The 18,362-nt window shown below is 55.1% G+C and overlaps 7 protein-coding genes and 1 non-coding gene across 8 annotated transcripts; 4 read left to right on the top strand and 4 right to left on the bottom strand.

Annotated features, from left to right (window-relative positions):
- Positions 1–196: 196 nt before the first annotated feature.
- POSPLADRAFT_1154048 (hypothetical protein) lies at positions 197–2,062 on the bottom strand (the record flags this gene model as incomplete). The annotated part of the gene is made up of 7 exons (XM_024486803.1): positions 197–340; positions 400–618; positions 686–886; positions 1,050–1,325; positions 1,382–1,516; positions 1,568–1,872; positions 1,930–2,062. 7 exons carry the CDS (start codon positions 2,060–2,062, stop codon positions 197–199), a joined length of 1,413 nt encoding a protein of 470 aa, XP_024335146.1.
- Positions 2,063–2,205: 143 nt separating this feature from the next.
- Positions 2,206–2,286, top strand: POSPLADRAFT_t142. Its single transcript has one exon. It is a non-coding gene; the product is annotated as a tRNA-Ala (tRNA).
- A 1,209-nt stretch (positions 2,287–3,495) lies between these two features.
- Positions 3,496–4,872, bottom strand: POSPLADRAFT_1154668 (hypothetical protein; the record flags this gene model as incomplete). The annotated part of the gene is made up of 8 exons (XM_024486869.1): positions 3,496–3,878; positions 3,953–4,015; positions 4,068–4,113; positions 4,142–4,195; positions 4,266–4,352; positions 4,415–4,558; positions 4,716–4,749; positions 4,808–4,872. 8 exons carry the CDS (start codon positions 4,870–4,872, stop codon positions 3,496–3,498), a joined length of 876 nt encoding a protein of 291 aa, XP_024335145.1.
- A 1,880-nt stretch (positions 4,873–6,752) lies between these two features.
- POSPLADRAFT_1154458 (hypothetical protein) lies at positions 6,753–7,941 on the bottom strand (the record flags this gene model as incomplete). The annotated part of the gene is made up of 8 exons (XM_024486853.1): positions 6,753–7,085; positions 7,137–7,190; positions 7,243–7,347; positions 7,410–7,553; positions 7,653–7,656; positions 7,716–7,749; positions 7,808–7,864; positions 7,920–7,941. The coding sequence occupies 8 exons, from the start codon at positions 7,939–7,941 to the stop codon at positions 6,753–6,755; spliced, it is 753 nt and encodes a 250-aa protein (XP_024335144.1).
- A 1,047-nt stretch (positions 7,942–8,988) lies between these two features.
- POSPLADRAFT_1041422 (hypothetical protein) lies at positions 8,989–9,954 on the top strand. The gene is made up of 5 exons (XM_024477908.1): positions 8,989–9,007; positions 9,065–9,092; positions 9,307–9,470; positions 9,549–9,652; positions 9,715–9,954. The coding sequence occupies exons 3-5, from the start codon at positions 9,312–9,314 to the stop codon at positions 9,794–9,796; spliced, it is 345 nt and encodes a 114-aa protein (XP_024335143.1). The 5' UTR covers positions 8,989–9,007; positions 9,065–9,092; positions 9,307–9,311; the 3' UTR covers positions 9,797–9,954.
- A 254-nt stretch (positions 9,955–10,208) lies between these two features.
- On the top strand, positions 10,209–11,472 carry POSPLADRAFT_1154575 (hypothetical protein; the record flags this gene model as incomplete). Its single annotated transcript, XM_024486859.1, has 6 exons — positions 10,209–10,356; positions 10,472–10,563; positions 10,638–10,784; positions 10,847–11,154; positions 11,207–11,310; positions 11,372–11,472. The coding sequence occupies 6 exons, from the start codon at positions 10,209–10,211 to the stop codon at positions 11,470–11,472; spliced, it is 900 nt and encodes a 299-aa protein (XP_024335142.1).
- Positions 11,473–11,758: 286 nt separating this feature from the next.
- On the top strand, positions 11,759–13,234 carry POSPLADRAFT_1049549 (hypothetical protein; the record flags this gene model as incomplete). The annotated part of the gene is made up of 4 exons (XM_024479781.1): positions 11,759–12,150; positions 12,342–12,642; positions 13,032–13,080; positions 13,146–13,234. 4 exons carry the CDS (start codon positions 11,759–11,761, stop codon positions 13,232–13,234), a joined length of 831 nt encoding a protein of 276 aa, XP_024335141.1.
- A 1,221-nt stretch (positions 13,235–14,455) lies between these two features.
- On the bottom strand, positions 14,456–16,679 carry POSPLADRAFT_1060837 (hypothetical protein; the record flags this gene model as incomplete). The annotated part of the gene is made up of 7 exons (XM_024481309.1): positions 14,456–15,013; positions 15,073–15,240; positions 15,292–15,438; positions 15,489–15,767; positions 15,823–15,883; positions 15,934–16,051; positions 16,103–16,679. 7 exons carry the CDS (start codon positions 16,677–16,679, stop codon positions 14,456–14,458), a joined length of 1,908 nt encoding a protein of 635 aa, XP_024335140.1.
- Between the last annotated feature and the right edge of the window lie 1,683 nt (positions 16,680–18,362).

Here is an 18,362-nt window from a genome sequence, read left to right as displayed (position 1 = left end):
GCACGGACAGGTGAGAACGGTACATTGATGCTACAGCAGAGTGACGAGAAGCAGATGCGCGACAGGTGAAATACAGCGATTGACAGGGGCCATTGGCTTAATAGTAGGAATCAAAGTCGTTCAGCGAGATGGTCTGATTCGATCGCGGTGCTTTCACGATGAGGTCGGCTTGTTGCCTACGCGTATCGTGAGCAAATCAACGTGAGTTGCACAGTGGAGCCTGTACGTACAATCGCAAACGCAGTAGTAGCTTGCGGTTTGCGGATGCCATGTGCTCCCCTGACTTCATCACACGAGCGTAGAGCACAGACCGCTGGTCTGTCTCTTTTGCCTTTAAGATCTGCAACACAAAACCGATACATTACTACCTGACGACACCGCGAGCGGGAGAGCACACACCTTGTTCTGGCGGTCAACGCGCGCCTTGATCTCGCCAGACTGGATGAGTGCGACGACGTGCTGCTCGAGCTCGTCGACGGTCCATCCGAACGCCGTGCTCATGCGCTCCAGCCGAATCGATACGAAAGGCTGGAAAAACAACACCAGTGCGCGATTCGTGATCAACTTGATGAGAATTTGGATGTGCGCTCCGAGGTGTGGGTCAACCGCGTGGCGTGTCTGTGGACGAATCCGCATCACCATTCAGTGTGCAGCACTGACAGACATATCAGGGTCGTGCACAAACCGAGTATTTCTCGAGAATCCCCAGCACATCCTTGAAGCGGTTACTCATGTACGCCTCGATCAGCTCGCGCACGTATGGCTCCTGCTCGATGAAGGCGCCAAATCCGTCGTTATTGAGAATCTGTGAGCTGATCTGAGGTCGCGGGAACGTCGCCAGTGCACATAGCGTGCCGTAAACCGCGATATCTCCCGGTGCGATGACCTACACATCCGCAGTCAGTATACGAGGTGGCGATAGCTAACAATGTCGATTTATTGTGGCCCTTGCGAGCGGAATGATATCTGGCCTTCACAATTCCCCGTTACGGAAAGTGGTGAAGGTCGATGGGAGAGGACGAGAATACGAAACAGTTATCGAAACTGACCGTACCAATCCAGGTGCCCAGGGACTTGATGGGCCCAACTTTGACAAAGAAGTTAGCGGCCTTCTCGTATTGACCTTGTCCAAAGTGTGACAGCCCGAGACCGGCATCCAGCTTGCTCTGAACCTTTTCGCGCTCGGTGAGCACGCGATTAGCCGATGAATTTGCGGGCGCTGTGGGCCCCGTGGGACGCGCGGTGCTTGCTGTGGCATCGAGCGCCGCATCAGCTTTGAAGACATATGTTGACATGTGAGCGTAGTTCCGGTGCTCAATGAGCAGCTACCAATGTCATAAATTTGAGCTACCTGGTGTGGCGTGCAGAATGCGAAACACACCTCAATAATCGAGAAGCACATATCGAGTACGTGATGACTGGTCGTGCAAAATTCGCGCGACTTGGTATAGTGCTTTAGGGCGCTGGCTTGGTCTCCTACTGCTCGATAGTAGTTGGCGAGGTCTCGATGAGCCATCTGCGCCGACCGTAAGAATGTTATTGAGCTCGTGGATTACCGCGCACGTACTCTGATGCTCTCTTTGATCATGTTACTCGAGTATGTCTTGAGCTCGACCTCGAGTTTGTTCTTCTCCGCAGCATTCTTCGCCGCCGTTTCATCGATCCACTTCTGGTCGAGCGGCGCAATCTCAGTAATTGGCGGAAGCTGTCCTTGACTGTTCCCTTGACACTGTTCGTATGCACTTCGGACAGAGAAATAGAGGTTCGTGTCGCGCATCTTGAAGACTTGATCGAGAGCAAGCTGCAGAGCCTGAACCGCCACTGCTGGACACGCCGCGGTAATATGCACCAGTCGCTCGACGATAGAGCGATCTGACGAAACCGTGAGTCCGACATCCAATACTTCCAGTAGCGACATAATGGACGGACCTGTGTAGCTCGATGTGATAGCGTCGAGATCTAGCGGGTGTGCATCATCTACCGGGAGACTGAGTGGCTTCTTCCCTGCAGCCTTCTGCGACTCTGCGGGTGTTTCATTCTCATCTACCGTGTCAACATCCATTATAAACGACGCAGCAAACGGGGGAGGTTTGGGAGATGTGAACGACGAGGGTGGCGGAGGGAGTGCACTGCAGGAGCGGTATCTAGAAAGCTACTACAGTTGAGATAGTCTGTCGATAATGATGTGACCGAGTACTACTGCACGGGCAATTGGCACAGTGGTAGCGCGCACGCTTCGCATCTTGTGCTTGCGTGAGGTCCAGGGTTCAATCCCCTGATTGTCCATTTTTCCCCCTCTGATCCTTAGTTTTCGTTAAAGTAAGTAGCAGTGTGTGGTGTGTCGAGCAGTCATTCATCTTCCATTAATGTGTATCCATTCCCTCCTGCTCTTCTTCGTGCATCTTGTAAATTACAACTACATGTCGCTGTGATCATATATATGACATGTTGCCATACTCTGCGCTCGTCCGTGGCACACATACAGGTGTGACAGGAGATCCTCTCCCGTCCGGCTGCTGCTAAGTACATACCTTTCTATTCAGCCAATCCGCCTAACTCAACTAGGGTACGGTGAAATAGGCCGGGCTAATTAGCCTCGGTTAATTAACCCTTGCAAATTAGCCGTAAGTTTCACGAGGCCCCCAAAACAAAGGTTAAATAGGGTTAAATAGGGTTAAATGACCTGCGCTGATTTTGGACATGTTCCGGACGCAATAGGAGTTCAGCCTTGCGGTTGTTATCCAGGAAGATCAGTGGTCGTAGTCTCTGACCTCATCGACCTCAACGCGCCATTTCTGAAGGACCTCCTTGCTAACGAGTGTCCCCAAGTACTGCGTTGGGACTAGAGCATGTTTTGAATTTAAAATTTGAAGGCCAGTGATGGACGGGACGAATAGTAGTAGCAGCTGCGTGCTGTGACCTGCTGTCTAGGTATTCGGTCGCTGGGCGACGTAATGTTATATAAGGCTACTTTAGTGGCTAGAAGTACTCATTAGGCCATGTTCTATACCGGCTAATTAGCCATAGATTACATAGGTTAATTTGACCTCTCACACAGGCCTAGGCTAATTAGCCGGTTAAGCAGGTCACCGTACCTATTTCACCGTACCTTAAACTCAACCCAATCAATATTGGCATGGGCGCGGGCCTCAACAAGTTCAAGAACAAGGTACAGTACTGCATGAGCCGGAGCTCAATCAGCAACTACATGTACCTCCAACCATCAGCCAGCACTGATTAGAGTGAGTTCTGCTGGCCCGTACTGTGAGGAAGCGATAGGATGTTTGTGTAACCTTCCCGGATTGAAGTGGCGCAGGTAACGTTCTGAAGGGACGAAGGCAGACATAACATATGGAAGTGTGCGATACAGTAATCGCAACGGACACTGATAATTGTAAACACATTTCACAAAGCGAAGCAAAACTGTAACCATGGTGCACCCAGACAGCAAGACACGAAAGCAGCGATAACACAGGACAGGCCCGAAACACGGCATCACTTCACGACGTTCTTCTCTCCATAATTGCCCTCTAAATCCTCGGACGGGTCCGGGCCAACAACATCGCTGTACGTTTCCTGTTTTTCGAGCATCTCGAGGTCATCTTCGGAGTACAGCGGCGGCTTTGCATCGTTGTACAGCTTCGCGCCATCGCTGCCGTCGTGCCCGTCGTATGCAGGCGGCGCGTCGTGAGGCTGTGCACACTGCCGCGCGTTGTAAGCGGGCAACGGTGGTTTGTCGTGTGCGGGGTGGGCATCCTCGCCGCCGGAGGGGCGCGGCGGTTTGGTCGCGAAAGGGCGCATGAGTCTGGCCCACATAGCTGCCTCGTGCAGCTCATTTGACCAGGCGAAGACGAGTGAACTGTGACAGGAAACGCCGACTGCAAGGCGATGAGAACGTGCGTCAGCGGGACGGGGACGAGGGCCGAAAGAGGAGAAGTAGAGCGATACGTACTAGCAACAAAGATTAATGTGATGATCTCGAGGGTAGAGCCATAGCTCCATTTGTTGCGGCAGTCTGATTGTGGACGTAAGCACACTGCGGATGTGAGGACAGGAAAACGTCTCACTTGTGGTTGCCTCGGAAAGGCCGAGCTTCGCCATCGTGAGTATCCACTACTGCACAGTGAAATGAATGACACACCTTAATGACTGTCTTGCTCTGAGCGATCTTGGCGCACTCGTCTAAGAGCTCGTTCTACGAAACCAATCAGCGCTTGCAAGAAGGCACGCAACCGCGAGGCATGCACCTTGAGGACGAAACGCACGATGACCCTGAATAGGTCCGTTCCTGTGATTGCCAGCGCGCTCACAACACTCAACCGGGCATATAGCCATGTCATCCACAATCGTTGCTGTGCGTGTACAACTGAATTAGCGGCTGCGATGGCGCAACGCCACACAGTCGAGGACTCACGAGCGAGACCGCCATAACACCGAATAAACACATCCCGCATGTCGCTGCGTATATCGAGCCCAGGACAATATCGAATGTGCCTAGCCTTTGGAAACCCACTATGTTGCATAAGGACGGGTGGTCTGCACAGAGCGCAAGGACAACCTACGGGACTTGTCTATGCGTGATGACTCGAATGCATCTATCTACACTCGCTGCGTCAACAACACCGTCTGGTTTGTTGGAGCTCAAGGAAGGACATACACATCTGTGCGTTCGTTCATTCAGTAACGTAGAACACAATCGGGGATACGCTACTCACCGAGAAAGTGACTGCAGTGCGTATAACAAGGCCCCTGGACCGAGTATCAGTCTCCGTCCCGAGACGCTATCCCTCCGTTCCGACCCACTCACCCGCAGTAATGAAAGGACGCAGGCTCGAGTCGCAAAAAAGCAGTCTCATACAGCTGCCTGATCATTATCATCATCAGTTCCGTGAATAGTCGGCCTGCGATACTGGACGTACCTAGTCGCGACCTTAAGCTCATAGCGACACAAGAGTTGCGGACAAGATGATCAAACTCGGGTTTGTGGACGACCGAGCGTCGGACGTGCTGTATGGACTGAAGGAACAGCGAGCGTAAGTTGTCGGAGAGACTGACACGCGTGAAGGTGGCTGTACTGACATGTGGGGAAAAGGAGGCGATGTACTGTGGGATACTTACGGGGTTTTATAGTCTCTTCTAGGCAACCTACAATAGAGCGACCTTTTTAAGGATCAGAGGATGGTCACTCCGAGTCGGGGTTTTGCAAAACATATTGATGCCTTGGCCAATCTGCTCAAACGAGTGAAAAAGCGTATGTTTCATCGCTCAGGCATCATCTATAATGATTCTGGCAGTCTGTATACTAAGTTTCAAAGTGATACATGATGAATTGCGAGCTGTAGATGGATGCCGGCTGGAAGCGACCAAATTGCGGTAGTTCTGCAAATTCCGTCACTCACAGGTCATGGCGACAAATTCAGACTCCACCGTTGCAGTACATTTGCGCGGTCCCGTGGCGTGTTGAACGGACCCGTCGAAAATAATACATCCTTCCATTATCAAGACAATTCAAGGGCCACGTATTCATAAATCACGATTGGAAGATCAAAGGCCGCTCCCCCATCAAACCTTGGTCTAACTGTGACCAATGAGCATCTAGTATTCGCCCGTGGAGAGAAAAGTGGAGGCCTAGGAGGGACCTTGTGGCGTACGTATCAAGAACATTTGAGCACTGCCAGTCGCCGTGCTGGATGTGGAAGCGCAAGAGAGCAGACAAGCCACACCACAGCGCCGCGGTGGAGGGGCTGTAGACATACTCCACATCCAACGGAATATCTTGACTCATGCGCACCGCTTCCTCGATTCGTTCAAATAGCAGAACGGAGAGAAGACAATGGCCATTTTTTGTACTTGGTCGCCTTCTGTGGGAATTTGATGTTTGGGTTCTAAGGCATGACTACGAGCGTCGGAATAGCGTTACACCATGCGGCAGTGTGGTACCGCGATGATTGAACTGACCCTCAAGGAGGGCACAAAAGTGGTGGCGAACTTCAACAGCTTGCCTGATATCAGTCTACTTTTTAATAGGTCTTCAAAAGCCCATCTGGCAGGAACCACTACTGGTTCATGCTGGTAATGAATACCCAGAGGTCAATCTCAGCTGGAGGTATCCATTCGAGCTGCATGTCACGGTCGGACTTTTGGCCGGTCTTCACTAAATCAGTTGTAATGATGGACTGAGCCATTAAGCTCCCTGTATCAGTACACGTCGCAGTTTGAGCCCAACAATGTGGAAATGACTTTCGAGAGTCCTCGTAAGCATTCATGCTCGACTGTCACTGCAGTCAGCCAATCACGACACGCCTGACGCCACAACGCACATAACATACAAATATGTGCGGTACGGTGATCACAACGAACACTAGTAATCGTAAAGACATTGTCCGAAAACCGTAAGCATGATGCACCCAGACAGCATGACACGAAAGCAGCAAGAATACAGGGCAAGCCCAAAGCATGACATCACTTCAAGTCGTCCCTCTCTCCATGATTACCGTCAAAATCCGCGAACGGATCCGTGCCAGCGCCAGCGCCGTACGTTGAACCCTTGCCAAGCTTCCCGAGGTCATCTTCTGAGTATAGCGGGGGCTTTGCACCGCCGTACAGCTTCGCGCCATCATCGTCATCGTACCCATCATGCGCAGGCGGCGCACCGGGCGGCGGTGCGTACTGCGGCGCGTTGTACGCGAGGTACGGTGGGTTGTAGTGTGAGGGGTAGGCGTCTTCGCCGCCGGAGGGGCGCAGCGGCTCGGTCACGGGGGCGCGCGTGACATTCGCAGGGCTAGCCGGGTCGTGCAGCTGGTGTGAGTAGGCGAAGGCGAGCGAGCTGAAGAAGGCGGTGATGACTGCATGGGGATGAACACGTGCGTCAGCGGGGCGCGGACGAGAGGAGAGGGAGAGCGACACGCACAGATCTCGATGATGAAAGAGATGATCTCGACGAAGGAATCATGGCTCCATGTCTTGTGGCAGTCTGCGTGTGGGCGTAAGCGCACTGCGGACGCGAGGACAGGATGCGTCTCACATGTGTTTGCCTCGGACTGGTTCAGCTTCGTCTCGAACGTCGGACCCCAGAAACCGAATTGCTACGGGCCATCGTGAGGATTTAGTACTACAGAGGGAAATGAATGACGCACTTCAATGACTGTATCGCCCTTGGCGATCTTGGTGCATTCGTCTATGAGCTCATTCTATGAGATGAATCAGCGCCTGCAAGAGGGCACGCAACCGCGAGGTACGCACCTTCAGCATGAAGTGCACGATGACCCTGATTAGGCCCGCTCCTACAATGGCCAGCGCGCTCACAACGGTCAACAGCGCATATAGCCGTGCCATCGGCATTCGTTGCTGTGCATATACGGCTGCATTAGTCGCTGCAATGGCGCGACGTCATACAGTCGAGGACTCACGAGCGAGGCCGCCGTAACGCCGAATATTTCGATTCCACATGTCACTGCGTATATTGAGCCCAGGACAATAGCGAATGTGCCAAGCTTTGGGTAACCCTCTATATCGCATGAGGACGAATGGTCTGCAAAGAGCACAAGGACAACCTACGGGACTTGTCTGTGTGTAGTGTCTGGAATGTACTTATCTACACTCGTTGCGTCAACGACACCGTCCAGTTTGCTGGAGCTCAAGGAAGGACATACACATCTGTGCGTTCATTCATTAGATCCAGTAACGTAGAACACAGTCAAAAATACGCTACTCACGAAAAGAGTGACCACACTGCAGACAACAGTGCGACTGGACCGAGTATCAATATCCATCCTGAGACGCTACCCCTCCGTTCCGGCCCACTCACCCACAATGACGACAGGACGCAGGTTCGCGTTGTAAGCACGCAGTATCATACCGCTGCCTGATCATAAACATCGTCAGTTACGTGAATCGTCCACCTGCGACATCGGGCGTACCTGGGGGCGGTCTTGAGTTCATGGCGACGTGAGAGTTGTGGATAAGATGGTCAGGCTCGGGTTTGCGGACGGCCGGGCGTCGGGCGTGCTATATGGACTAAAGGAACAGCGAGCGTAAGTTGTCGGAGGGAGTGACGTGCGTGAGGGTGGCGGTACTGACATGTGGGGGTAAGGAGGCGATGAACGACGTGCTACAGCCTGGGCTGGGGTGATCGGCGGGTTCCTCCCCGAGCAGGCCTTCTTGACACAATTGCACGACGATGGGTCGTGTGTGGGCAGGCATGAGACAGGGGTGTCGAATAGTGTCGACCGCGCTACTGCGGCATCTCAACAACAAGAATAGGTCTGACGCCCGTTCAGGCTGGTCGTTCACAATATCAATATCTCGACGGTACATGCATCGCATTTACTATTATAATTACATGATCTGTCTCCCACATGAGCTGCGCATACTGAACACATGTCAAGCAACTACCGAAGAGACGTGGACATGCCCACCGTTGTCACTGCCGCAAAATGTACCACGGAGAACTACCTTATGGCAGTGCACAGCCCGAGACCGCCGAGGGCGTGCATCGCATTCACAGCCAGACTGGGTCTTCGATAACCACCTTCAAGACAAGCAATACAACATCAGCCCAGTAGAGGAGCTTCTTTTGTGTGGTGATCCTCAGCCACCGGACAAAGAGGGGTGCCTTAGATAGCAGATATCCAGCCCAGAGTTGATACAATAGGCTTGCTCCTGGAACCGACCATTCGTCAAGGCTGCTCAATCAGAGCTAAGAGTGAACCGGGACATGTGCATGAATCCGCGAGCTCCACATGCGCACAGCTGAATCAAAAAAATCAGAGTTGACATTTTAGCAAGAGGCGAGAACAGATAGCGAAGCCGAGTAGTGTGAGCCCTAGCAAAGCCCCAGACCGCATAGAACGGAACAAGAGAAATATACACTCTGGGCGTCGGGGTTTCCCACGATCTCCTATATTCCGGAAGATGCCGGGTTCTATACAGCTCCTTCAGCCACTCCGCCTAACTTTACCCAATCAATATTGGCATCGGCGCGGGCCTCAGCAAGTTCAAGACCAAGGTACGTGGAATCCATGCCAGTGTGTTGCGTGAGCTGGAGCTAAATTATCAGCTTTAGGTACCTCCAACCACCATCCGTCACTAATGTGAGTGATTTCTGCTGGGCTGTACTATGAGGAAGCGATAGGAGATTGGCATTGAAGGAGAGATAGAGCTGGGGTGGTTGTGGGACCGCCTGGAGGGGAGATGAGGTTCGGGCTTGGTGTGCGATACGGCACGACTGGAGAAAAGACGGCGGACTCGCCCCTCACAGTATGGTCGCATTCTGAGACCTTGAAGCTGACTGCCTTGCTCGCACAGTCGCAATGGCCCAACGTGTGACGCTCCGCAAGCGCAACCCTTACAACACCACCTCCAACCGCCGACGGGTAGTGAAGACGCCAGGTGGCAAGCTCGTCTACCACCACATCAAAAAGCTCGCGACCGCGCCCAAGTGCGGCGACTGCGGGATCGCGCTGCCTGGTGTACGTCCCAGCCTCTCTTACTGTTACTGCTTATCCTAAGATGTATGCTACGTCTTGTGTGATGTGTGATTCGTTCAGGTTATTGCGCTCCGTCCGCGTCAATACGCGACCGTCTCGAAGACGAAGAAGACCGTGCGCCGGGCATACGGCGGCTCGAGATGTGGTGACTGTGTGAAGCAGCGGTGCGTCCCTCAGTATCACCCTCACGCATCTCACAACTAATGGCTTGCATCATGGCTTCTAGCATCCTTCGGGCATTCCTCGTCGAAGAGGCGAAGATTGTCAAGAAGGTCATCAAGTCGCAGCAGAAGCCCGGCAGGAAGTAGAGTGCTCCTCCTCGTGGTCTCCTTGTCTACTACCTTTATGATGCGCGGGAAGCGCTCCTTCGCTAGTCTTTCGGCTGTCCGTTGTCTGCCATGCACGCATGTATACTGCTTACCCTCATGACCAACAAAGCCACGACCGATGAGGTCCGTATGCGGTACCTGCGGAGATGCTGCTCGTATTGTGGTAACAGCCGTTGTGTGTCGCTTCTCCGGGTAAGGAACGAACGTGCTCTTGAATTCTGAGTTGTCGTCCATCGGTCACCATGAGTCCCACCGCCTATGAATAGATAATATCTGAGCGGCCTCCGGAGCGTTCCTGTGAACAAGGGACGCGTCTACTTGTGTCGCACATACATACATCTGTAATACGGCGAGCATCTCTACCCAGTTGCACTCCTACTTGAGTGACTCCATGGCGAAACGACTTTCCTCTCCGTCCGACTACCACGGTCTGCTCGACAAGTACGATACATGGCTATTCGACTGCGACGGCGTGCTCTGGCAGGGCGACCGCCTTATCGAGGGTGTCCCGGAGGTGCTGAGCCTCCTACGGCGAAGCGGTGCGTCCCACACAATTGGACTCCAGACAGCGCGATCTCAGACGATCCCGTGTGCTCTGCGACGACGCTGCGACACTATCACGGCACGTTACGCTACACCGGTCGTGGCGGCAAGGCAAGAAGATCTTCTTCGTGACGAACAATGCGACCAAGTCGCGGAAGAACTACAAGAAGAAATTTGACCAGCTCGGCGTCGAGGCGCAGGTGGTGAGTCCCGCGGCGGGCGGGTACATTTACCCTGCGTACGGGGGCAAAGCATGACGCAGGATGGTGTGTTGCAGGACGAAGTCTTTGGCTCCGCGTATGCATCCGCGGTGTACATCTCCTCGGTCATGAAGCTGCCGAAGGACAAGAAGGTGTACGTGATCGGCATGAAGGGCCTCGAGGAGGAGCTCGACGAAGAGGGCATCGCGCACATCGGTGGCACAGTCAGTTGTCGTCGCCATCATCAAACCCCCCTCTCCGCCGCCCAATCTGACCTCCGTTCTAGGACCCCGCAGACAACACTCTCGCAGAGTTCCACCTGAAGCACTTCACGCCCGACCCGGCCGTCGGCGCAGTGCTCTGCGGGCTCGACACGTCGATTAACTACACGAAGCTCTCCAAGGCGTTCACGTACCTGCGACGCAACGCGGACTGTGTATTCCTCGCGACGAACACGGACAGCACGTACCCGAGCGCAGAGGGCCTGCTGCCTGGCGCAGGTTCGATCAGCGCGCCGCTCGCATGTGCGCTCGGGCGGCAGCCACTCAGCATCGGCAAGCCAGCGGCGACGATGCTGGATTGCATCAAGGCCAAGTACGCCCCCGCCGTGTCCTGTGCTGCGATGTGGCAGACTCACTACCCGCAGGTATCAATTCGATCCCACGCGCACGATCATGGTCGGCGACCGGCTAAACACGGACATCGAGTTCGGCAAGCGGGGCGGGCTTGCGACTCTGCTTGTGCTCACCGGTGAGTGTTGCGCCCACTGTGGTCCGATGCGCGCTGACGACGCAATGGCGTGCTCGTCCAGGGATTACTCAAGAGTCCGAGGTCGTAGGCCCGGAGGCGTCCAGCACCGTCCCAGACTACTTTACCAATTCAATTGGAGACCTGCGCGCCGCGCTCTCGTGACACAGAAGGGAAGTGGCGCAGACTGGGAATAGACGACGATGAGATGTACAATTAGAGCGGGATAGAGTGCGCTAGCGTGCAGTGTGCATATGTAGAGCCCGCCGGCAGGGTTCACTGCTTCTTCGTCTTCACATGCTTCTTCCCGGCAAGCTGTCGTGCGCGGGACAGGATATCTGTCCGCGCAAGGTATATGATGCCACTGCCCACGGCAGCCGCGAGCGAGCCTGCAATGTAACCCAAAATAGCGCCATACGCGGGAGTGAGGGGCCATGCCTGCATGTGCACAATGGCTCAGGACCTTTGCGAAGGGATGGGACGTAAGATTTCGTACCTGCCATGGCCGCTCCCAGTCCAACCCGATAGGGATGGCCCCGGACCAGCACCCGAAGGCAGCACCGATAGCGGGGTACACTGCCGTGCGTTCGATGGCCGTGCGCGGGCTGAGAGACGCAATGTGTATGTGGGAGCACCCAGCGGGGCAGATTGGCGAGAGATAGCAGGAGCAGTGAGAACCCCGCGTGCGGGAACAGGAAGAAGGGCGACGCACCGAAGCTCAGCGAAGAGTCGGATCCAAGTCAACCTAATCACTAGGGCTTCTGTGCTAGATCCGAGTGAGGGCGGACCGAACACGAAGGCTGGTGTCCAGACAGTGAGAAGGGCGACCAGGAGCGCGAGGGAGTAGGTTTGGAGAGGATGGCTGGCGCATACAATTGGAGCACATGGCCTTGGGCAGTTGTGGGCGCACGTACCTTGTAATTGGTGCACCGAAAAGCAAGATCAGAACGTGGAAAGCGACCGACGCCGCTGCCGTGGTGAGAGCAGCACCCTTGAGCACCTGTGACCCAACAGTGTCGCTGTAAGTCGCGGAGGTTGAGGTTGAGGTCAGAAGAACGGACCTGGATCCGTCGGCTGTCCACTGCGCCACGCTGGAGCTTTTGTTCGCTGGCTTCAGAAGTATTTGTCTCGCCCGCAGAGCGCGCGCGCATCTCGAGAGACCATGTCCTGAGCCAGCTTGCCCACCACGCCTGTAAGAGCAGCGCACCCCCGCACATCAGCATCACCGTCCTGAGCGGATTGCTCGTGAGCAGGGACAGCGCGTCCAGCGCAACTCCATCCTCCGCTAACGTGTGCGCCTGTAAAGGATTGAGAGTAGTCAAGAAGGACAGCGTTGTGCGTGGCAAGTAGAACGCGGTGAACACGAGCAGACACACGTGCACACCGGTCGCTGAGATGTAAGGCGCGTAGGGGAAGAATGCATCGGGGTTGGACAGCCCCCTTTCTGCTGTAGGGTCCGCCTTGGAGGGAACTGTCTTGGGCGGTTGGTTGCTACGCAGCCTAAAGTTTCGCAAGGGCATCGGTGTAGCCTTCAATCGCCAAAACTATGGATCTTTCGCTGATACTTTCGTCGGAATGTATAATACGCAAGTGGCAGTAGTCCTCCCAGGCACCTAGACCCAGTATAAACCGTCAGCGCCGTCAAAGAGAACGCAGGTTTATACGGAATGGGGTCAAATGGTGTTTCAGTGAGAACGCACAGGCTGAAACGATTGACAGCGCAGAAATGGCGGTTTGCAATGATGAAGCGCTTGCTGTTCTTGGTCTCATTGGGTAAGTACAATCAGACGCCCATTAGTCCAAATTATTACTCCAGTTTGTTACCCGATCAATTGCAGATCGCCAGCGTCTGTTGAAGATGGTAGTCTATTCGCTTGGAAATCCAACCTACTTACCATGGTTCAATGAACCTATTTGTCAGGAGTGAGGAGCTCAGATCCTCAGAGCTCCGTCGCTGGAGCCACCTATTCTTCATTCGCCATCGACTGACGAGGTTCACCTCCCCACAGCCATGTGTAAGAATGATGGATAATTTACTGTCTACCCGCTCAATTGAAATTCAGGGCCGCGGCCTCACCTAGCTTACGCCGTCGAGCTGAAACTAACAGGAAGTGTGTCGACGACGCTCCTCAAATACCCATATAGCAATAGGCAAGCCAGAGTGCGCATTCCTGAAAGCAACTGTGCGCACCATAACGCCGTGAGGCGTCAAGTCACACATAATAAGCTGCAGCTTGACACGCAGAATTTCCTGACAAAAATAGCAGGTCTACCTCTGCGACGGGCCTTTCTTCTATGAGGTAGCACCGCGCTGATCGCACTCTTCATTCGGTGAGTCTTCGTCTACAATTCTCCCTGCCGCTGTGTGGTGCGACTATGGCAGTCGATTTTGGCCCTCCGTTCCTAGTTTGCTTGAAGTCATACGGTGGAGTGTCAGATAGCCGGAACTCTTTCGGAAGCAAGGCATTCCTATCTCTTCCCGTTTTCTATTCTAGGTATGACTTTAGGGCGCTCCGTGTTTCAGCAGATGCACCACGTTCTACACGGTCGGAACGTGTAAAACCTCGCGGGACTGGCAGGACTATCATCCCACAGCACCGCATCTGTAAGCAAACTGAATTGGCTAGCCCTGCCGCGGACTAGAACCGTAGTTTGGGAAGCCCTTTGCTCCCACTGCCTGGCGCCGACGACATGCCTACAGAGCGAGGTGAGCATTGTCTTATCGACAAAGCAATTACACTCGCCTGTCGTCACGGTAATTCAGGGTCAAAATTGCTAGCAACGGTCCAGCCGAGGCCTCATGTAGGAAGCGCTGATCGCGGACGCGCTTCACTGCGCTCCTGGAAAAAGCTCGCTCTCGTTTGATCAGGTTCGAGTGCGGATCTCGAACGACTTCTCTGAGTCACCGCAGTCTCAGGTTCCAGACACCAAAAATTGTCATACAGATAACATCACTTTGAGTTACAGTGTTCTCCGAGATCCCCTACCGTGCGACACCGCGCTTTCGCCAGCAGATCAATGCATCCATTTCTTCGCCGGGAAGACGGGAGCAGTCTGCTACCAGAGGTTCTCCTTCTGACGAAACTGTTTGGTCAGATGACAGATCAATAGCTGCGTGTCCCAACTTCGAGCGGACGGCGCCTCCTGGTTATTCTGAGCTGAGAGACATCAGCTCGTTATCGGCCTCAAGCCGACCATCTTGCTCTACCGGTTTTTCTGGCTTGTCCCAATTGATGTCGTAAAGTCGATACCCCAAGTGATTTGTCCTCGCCCCCGGGTTTCGCACGTATGTCGGGTGCCCTTCGTTCTCGGCCTGCTCGAGCTGGGCCTCATAAGCTTTCTGATTGGTGATGTCCGGAAAGTACATTTGCTGGAGCTCTTCAACGCTCAAGCCTTTTAACAGCCCATTCTCAAGAAGCGCTTGCATGTGGTCCGTCAGCTCGCGGAAGCTCTTCATGATGTCGTCCAAGCCGAGAAATAGCATGCGCCCTGCGAGCCACTGTGGTCTTGGTGGAAGCGCTTTTACGTACCTTTCCTTCACTCCCTTCTGCCCTACGTACGTGGTCGGGTACTTCGCCGCTCGCGCCACCGCGCACACCGCCGGGGACGTCTCCCTAATCCAGCCGTTTTCGGAAATGGCGTCCTGTGTTTGATAGTCATGCAAAACTACACCTTTAACATCGCCAAGCCACTGGATGTCGCAGAGCTACCATGGCGAGCAGATCAGTTGAGATTTCGTTTCATATAAGCAGAGGATATGCTGACCCTCGTGTTCGCCACCAGCACCTCCGTTTTCACTTTGTTATAATGACAATAGGCTGCAACTATACGGATTGTATCGAGGGCCGCAGCTCGGCACTGTGCATCGACTATTTCAGCAATCTGTGTACTTCCGGACTTTGCGTATGCCCACTCCATCTCGCATTTGGCCAACTACACCCGTATCAGTTCGGCTATGTGCTCTGCATAGTAGCCGGGACTCACCATTTTCAGGTTAAACGTGATGAAAGTTGCGCCAGCTTCTATGCATAACGATGCATGCTCCAGACTCGATACGAAGATGAGGTTAGTTTTGATATCCTGAGTTTCTAGCCACCGAGCCGCCTTGATGCCTTCAGTGTTGGCCGGGATCTACCAGACATTATCAGCGGCAGCTTTCCGACGTAAACTGGGCGACATACGCAGACAATGATATCTTTGCGTTTCAATCTCTGACGGCCTGCTCCCTGGCTGTCCGCGTCCCCGCAGTTGATTTCCTGCTTCTGGTCCTCTACATCTTCGTTACTTATTACTTGATCCTCTACCTTCGCACGCTCTCCGTTTGCTGCAGCCTCAAAAAGACGAACCAATTTCATAGCCTGCCTCGCCATTCCGCCAGCGTTTATGGCCAGCAGCGGGTCGACAAAGGTGAAGTGGGGCCCTGGTACGTCGTCCATCAAGGTAAGACCCATGTACACCCTCTGTTGAAGACGGCCTGAGTATCGGGGCCCATTTCTCAGCCCGAAAGAGACTCACATAGCGCATTAATACCTCGTCCACTATATCTTCAGGATCTCCTACATCTTGAATACGAGGCCTATCTCGTTGCCGTCAGCAGCGCACTCTCGCAGGCATCAGTTGACTGACTGTTTGTTATGCAGAGTATCTTCGACGGCCACACGCGCCAGAAAGGCCGTGCTGTCTTTGAGGACCTCCTGGTCCAGGAGCCACGGATCGATCATTGTGGCCTGGTACGCACCGACCTCTAGTCCTATGGTGTCAGACAAAAGGCATGGGATGAGCCACCGATACGCACTGTCATGCGTAAGATCGGTCGTCCGCGCAATAACCTTGATATCGGCCTCCTTCATCGCTTGCAGAAGCCCCCGGCCCCGCTTTGGGTCCGAACGCCCCGCGGGTGCCCTGGGCGTCGGTGGCGCCTTGTCCGTATCTCCTCGTCGCCCTTGGAAGTCCGACACCGCCATCCAGTTTGGGCACTTTATGGGTGGCTCAGGCATTGGCGGCGGCCGCGCGCGCCTCCGTCTTCCCGGAATAGGGCTCGGCGGCATGGGAGTCGCTGCCCTGTGGCTAGATGCTGTTGCCTCTTCTGGCGGCGGTCCGAAGGGCGTTGGGCTTCGTGGCGGGACCGCTGGATGGCGTTGCGCAGGGATCTCTTGCGGCGGTCCCATCGGCCATGAGTCCTCCTGCGTCGAGGCTTCTGTCGGCGGCCTGAAACCCGCCGTATTTCGTGCCGGCACGTTGTGGCATTGGTCTTCCCCCTGCGCGCTTCCCCGCGCGGAGATCGAAGCCTGAAGGAGTGTGTTACCCAAGGAACTCACGTCGGTCGTAGACAGTCGACGCTCGTGATATACCGGATGTTCATCGCTATCCATGTTGTGGTTGTAGGTACGGGGAGAGTTGTGGCTCGGCCCAGCCGGACCCTCTACAATAAGTGGCCGGCCACTGATGACTACCGCTTTGGCCGCCTTGTGCCCAATTTGGGTTGGTGGCCTTGACCGTCGTGGCGACTCACAAGACAGCAAGAGATAATTCATGACGCCTTCGTTATTGTTCACGCACACGTCGAAGGGTCGGTCAATGGAGTGCTCTAACGCTGTCTATGGCGGCCCCGCGTTGTATTGCGTAGGAGTGTTCGTTCGTAGATACACATCAATGCACTCTTCATCGTAGACGCCGCCCGCCCGACACCGCCGCATCCATTGGGGGCACATCGCGCCCACCGCCGCCCGCCGTCGAACTTACTCCGCAGTCCTCGCAAATGTGCAATCGATCGAAGAGAAGCGGCCAGCTTCCCCAGATCTTGTTCGCGCGAAGCCCAGCGCGGCGTCTTGAAACCGCTCACGGGGCTCGTCTTCGCCGATGCATCACCCAAAACCCTGTTCTGCCGCCGCGTTGGGCATCCGCCGTGACCGCGGGCAGCCACGCGCCGTAGAGATCAGACAGGCAGTTACTCTGTTTCTTTCCCCTCTCTTCTCTCTCTCTTTTGGGTATCTTAATGCCAGAAGAAGTCGCGCGCGATACGGTAACTCGATACACACCATCAGAGCGCCAAGGGTACGAAGGTTCAGGCCCTCTAGCGGTGTCAGACGAGCTCCTCATGGACGCTCAGGGATATAGCCCGCGCCGTCACGCAAGCTTTACTGCGGCGAGAAGAACACTACCTGCACATCTGTCAAGCCTCTCCGCCTGCCGCCTCGAACAGTCAGTTCTACGGCCGTGTACCGTCCACCGTCCATCGCCACCGTCCGCCGTCTAGCGTGCTGAGCAATTGTCATGGCATCGAGGCCGGGCAGCACACCCGAACACGCAGAAGGCCGCGATCGCCACCACTAGTGCGTGAGCCGTTGCCACAGGCATCCTGCGCCTGCCCCTACTGGTTCCCGGCACGACATCCGCCAGGGCAGCCTAACTCTAAGGGCAGGGCACCGGCGACCGCGCAGCCGCCTGGCAAGCACCACACCTGCACCTGCATTGCACCCGCTGCGGCTCCCCGCTTCCTCCGCGCTTGCCCTGCGAGCGCGCGCGTCTTCCCTGGATAGCGGACTTCTGGCTGACGTCTTGTGGTCCAGAGATTTGAGATCAACAGGGCGCGCACGTCAGCCGACACCATATACTGAGTAGGCACCAGATACCACACACCAGGCACGAATCGAAACTCGGCCGCAGCGCAGACGCGGACGCGGACGCAGACGCAGACGTCCTGGTGCGCCCCCTCCCCGCTCGGCAGACAAAAGAGGGAATTGGGATGGCGACACCCCGCGCCCGCGCGCCACAATCAAAGTTGCACCCCAGCAGCCCCGGCGCCCCGGCGCCCCGCACCGACAGCAGGGGTCGCCAGCAGTAGCTTCGCGGCAGAGCAGCGCGACTGGCTGCCCGGCCGGAACGGATCGTTGCCGTGCACCGCGAAAAAAGCGCGAAAAGATGGGGCCGCGGACCCGTACCTGGGTCCTGTCGACCAGATCTTCTATCTTCTAGCGCGGCGACCGCCAGCCGCCCCGCGCAGGTAGCGGCAGACAGGCTCGCTAGCGCGCGGGGGGGCTGGGAAGTGGGGGGGG

Source organism: Postia placenta (assembly GCF_002117355.1).
Source record: "Postia placenta MAD-698-R-SB12 unplaced genomic scaffold POSPLAscaffold_15, whole genome shotgun sequence".
NCBI lineage: Eukaryota > Fungi > Basidiomycota > Agaricomycetes > Polyporales > Adustoporiaceae > Rhodonia > Rhodonia placenta.
This window is presented reverse-complemented; position numbering and strand designations above follow the sequence as displayed.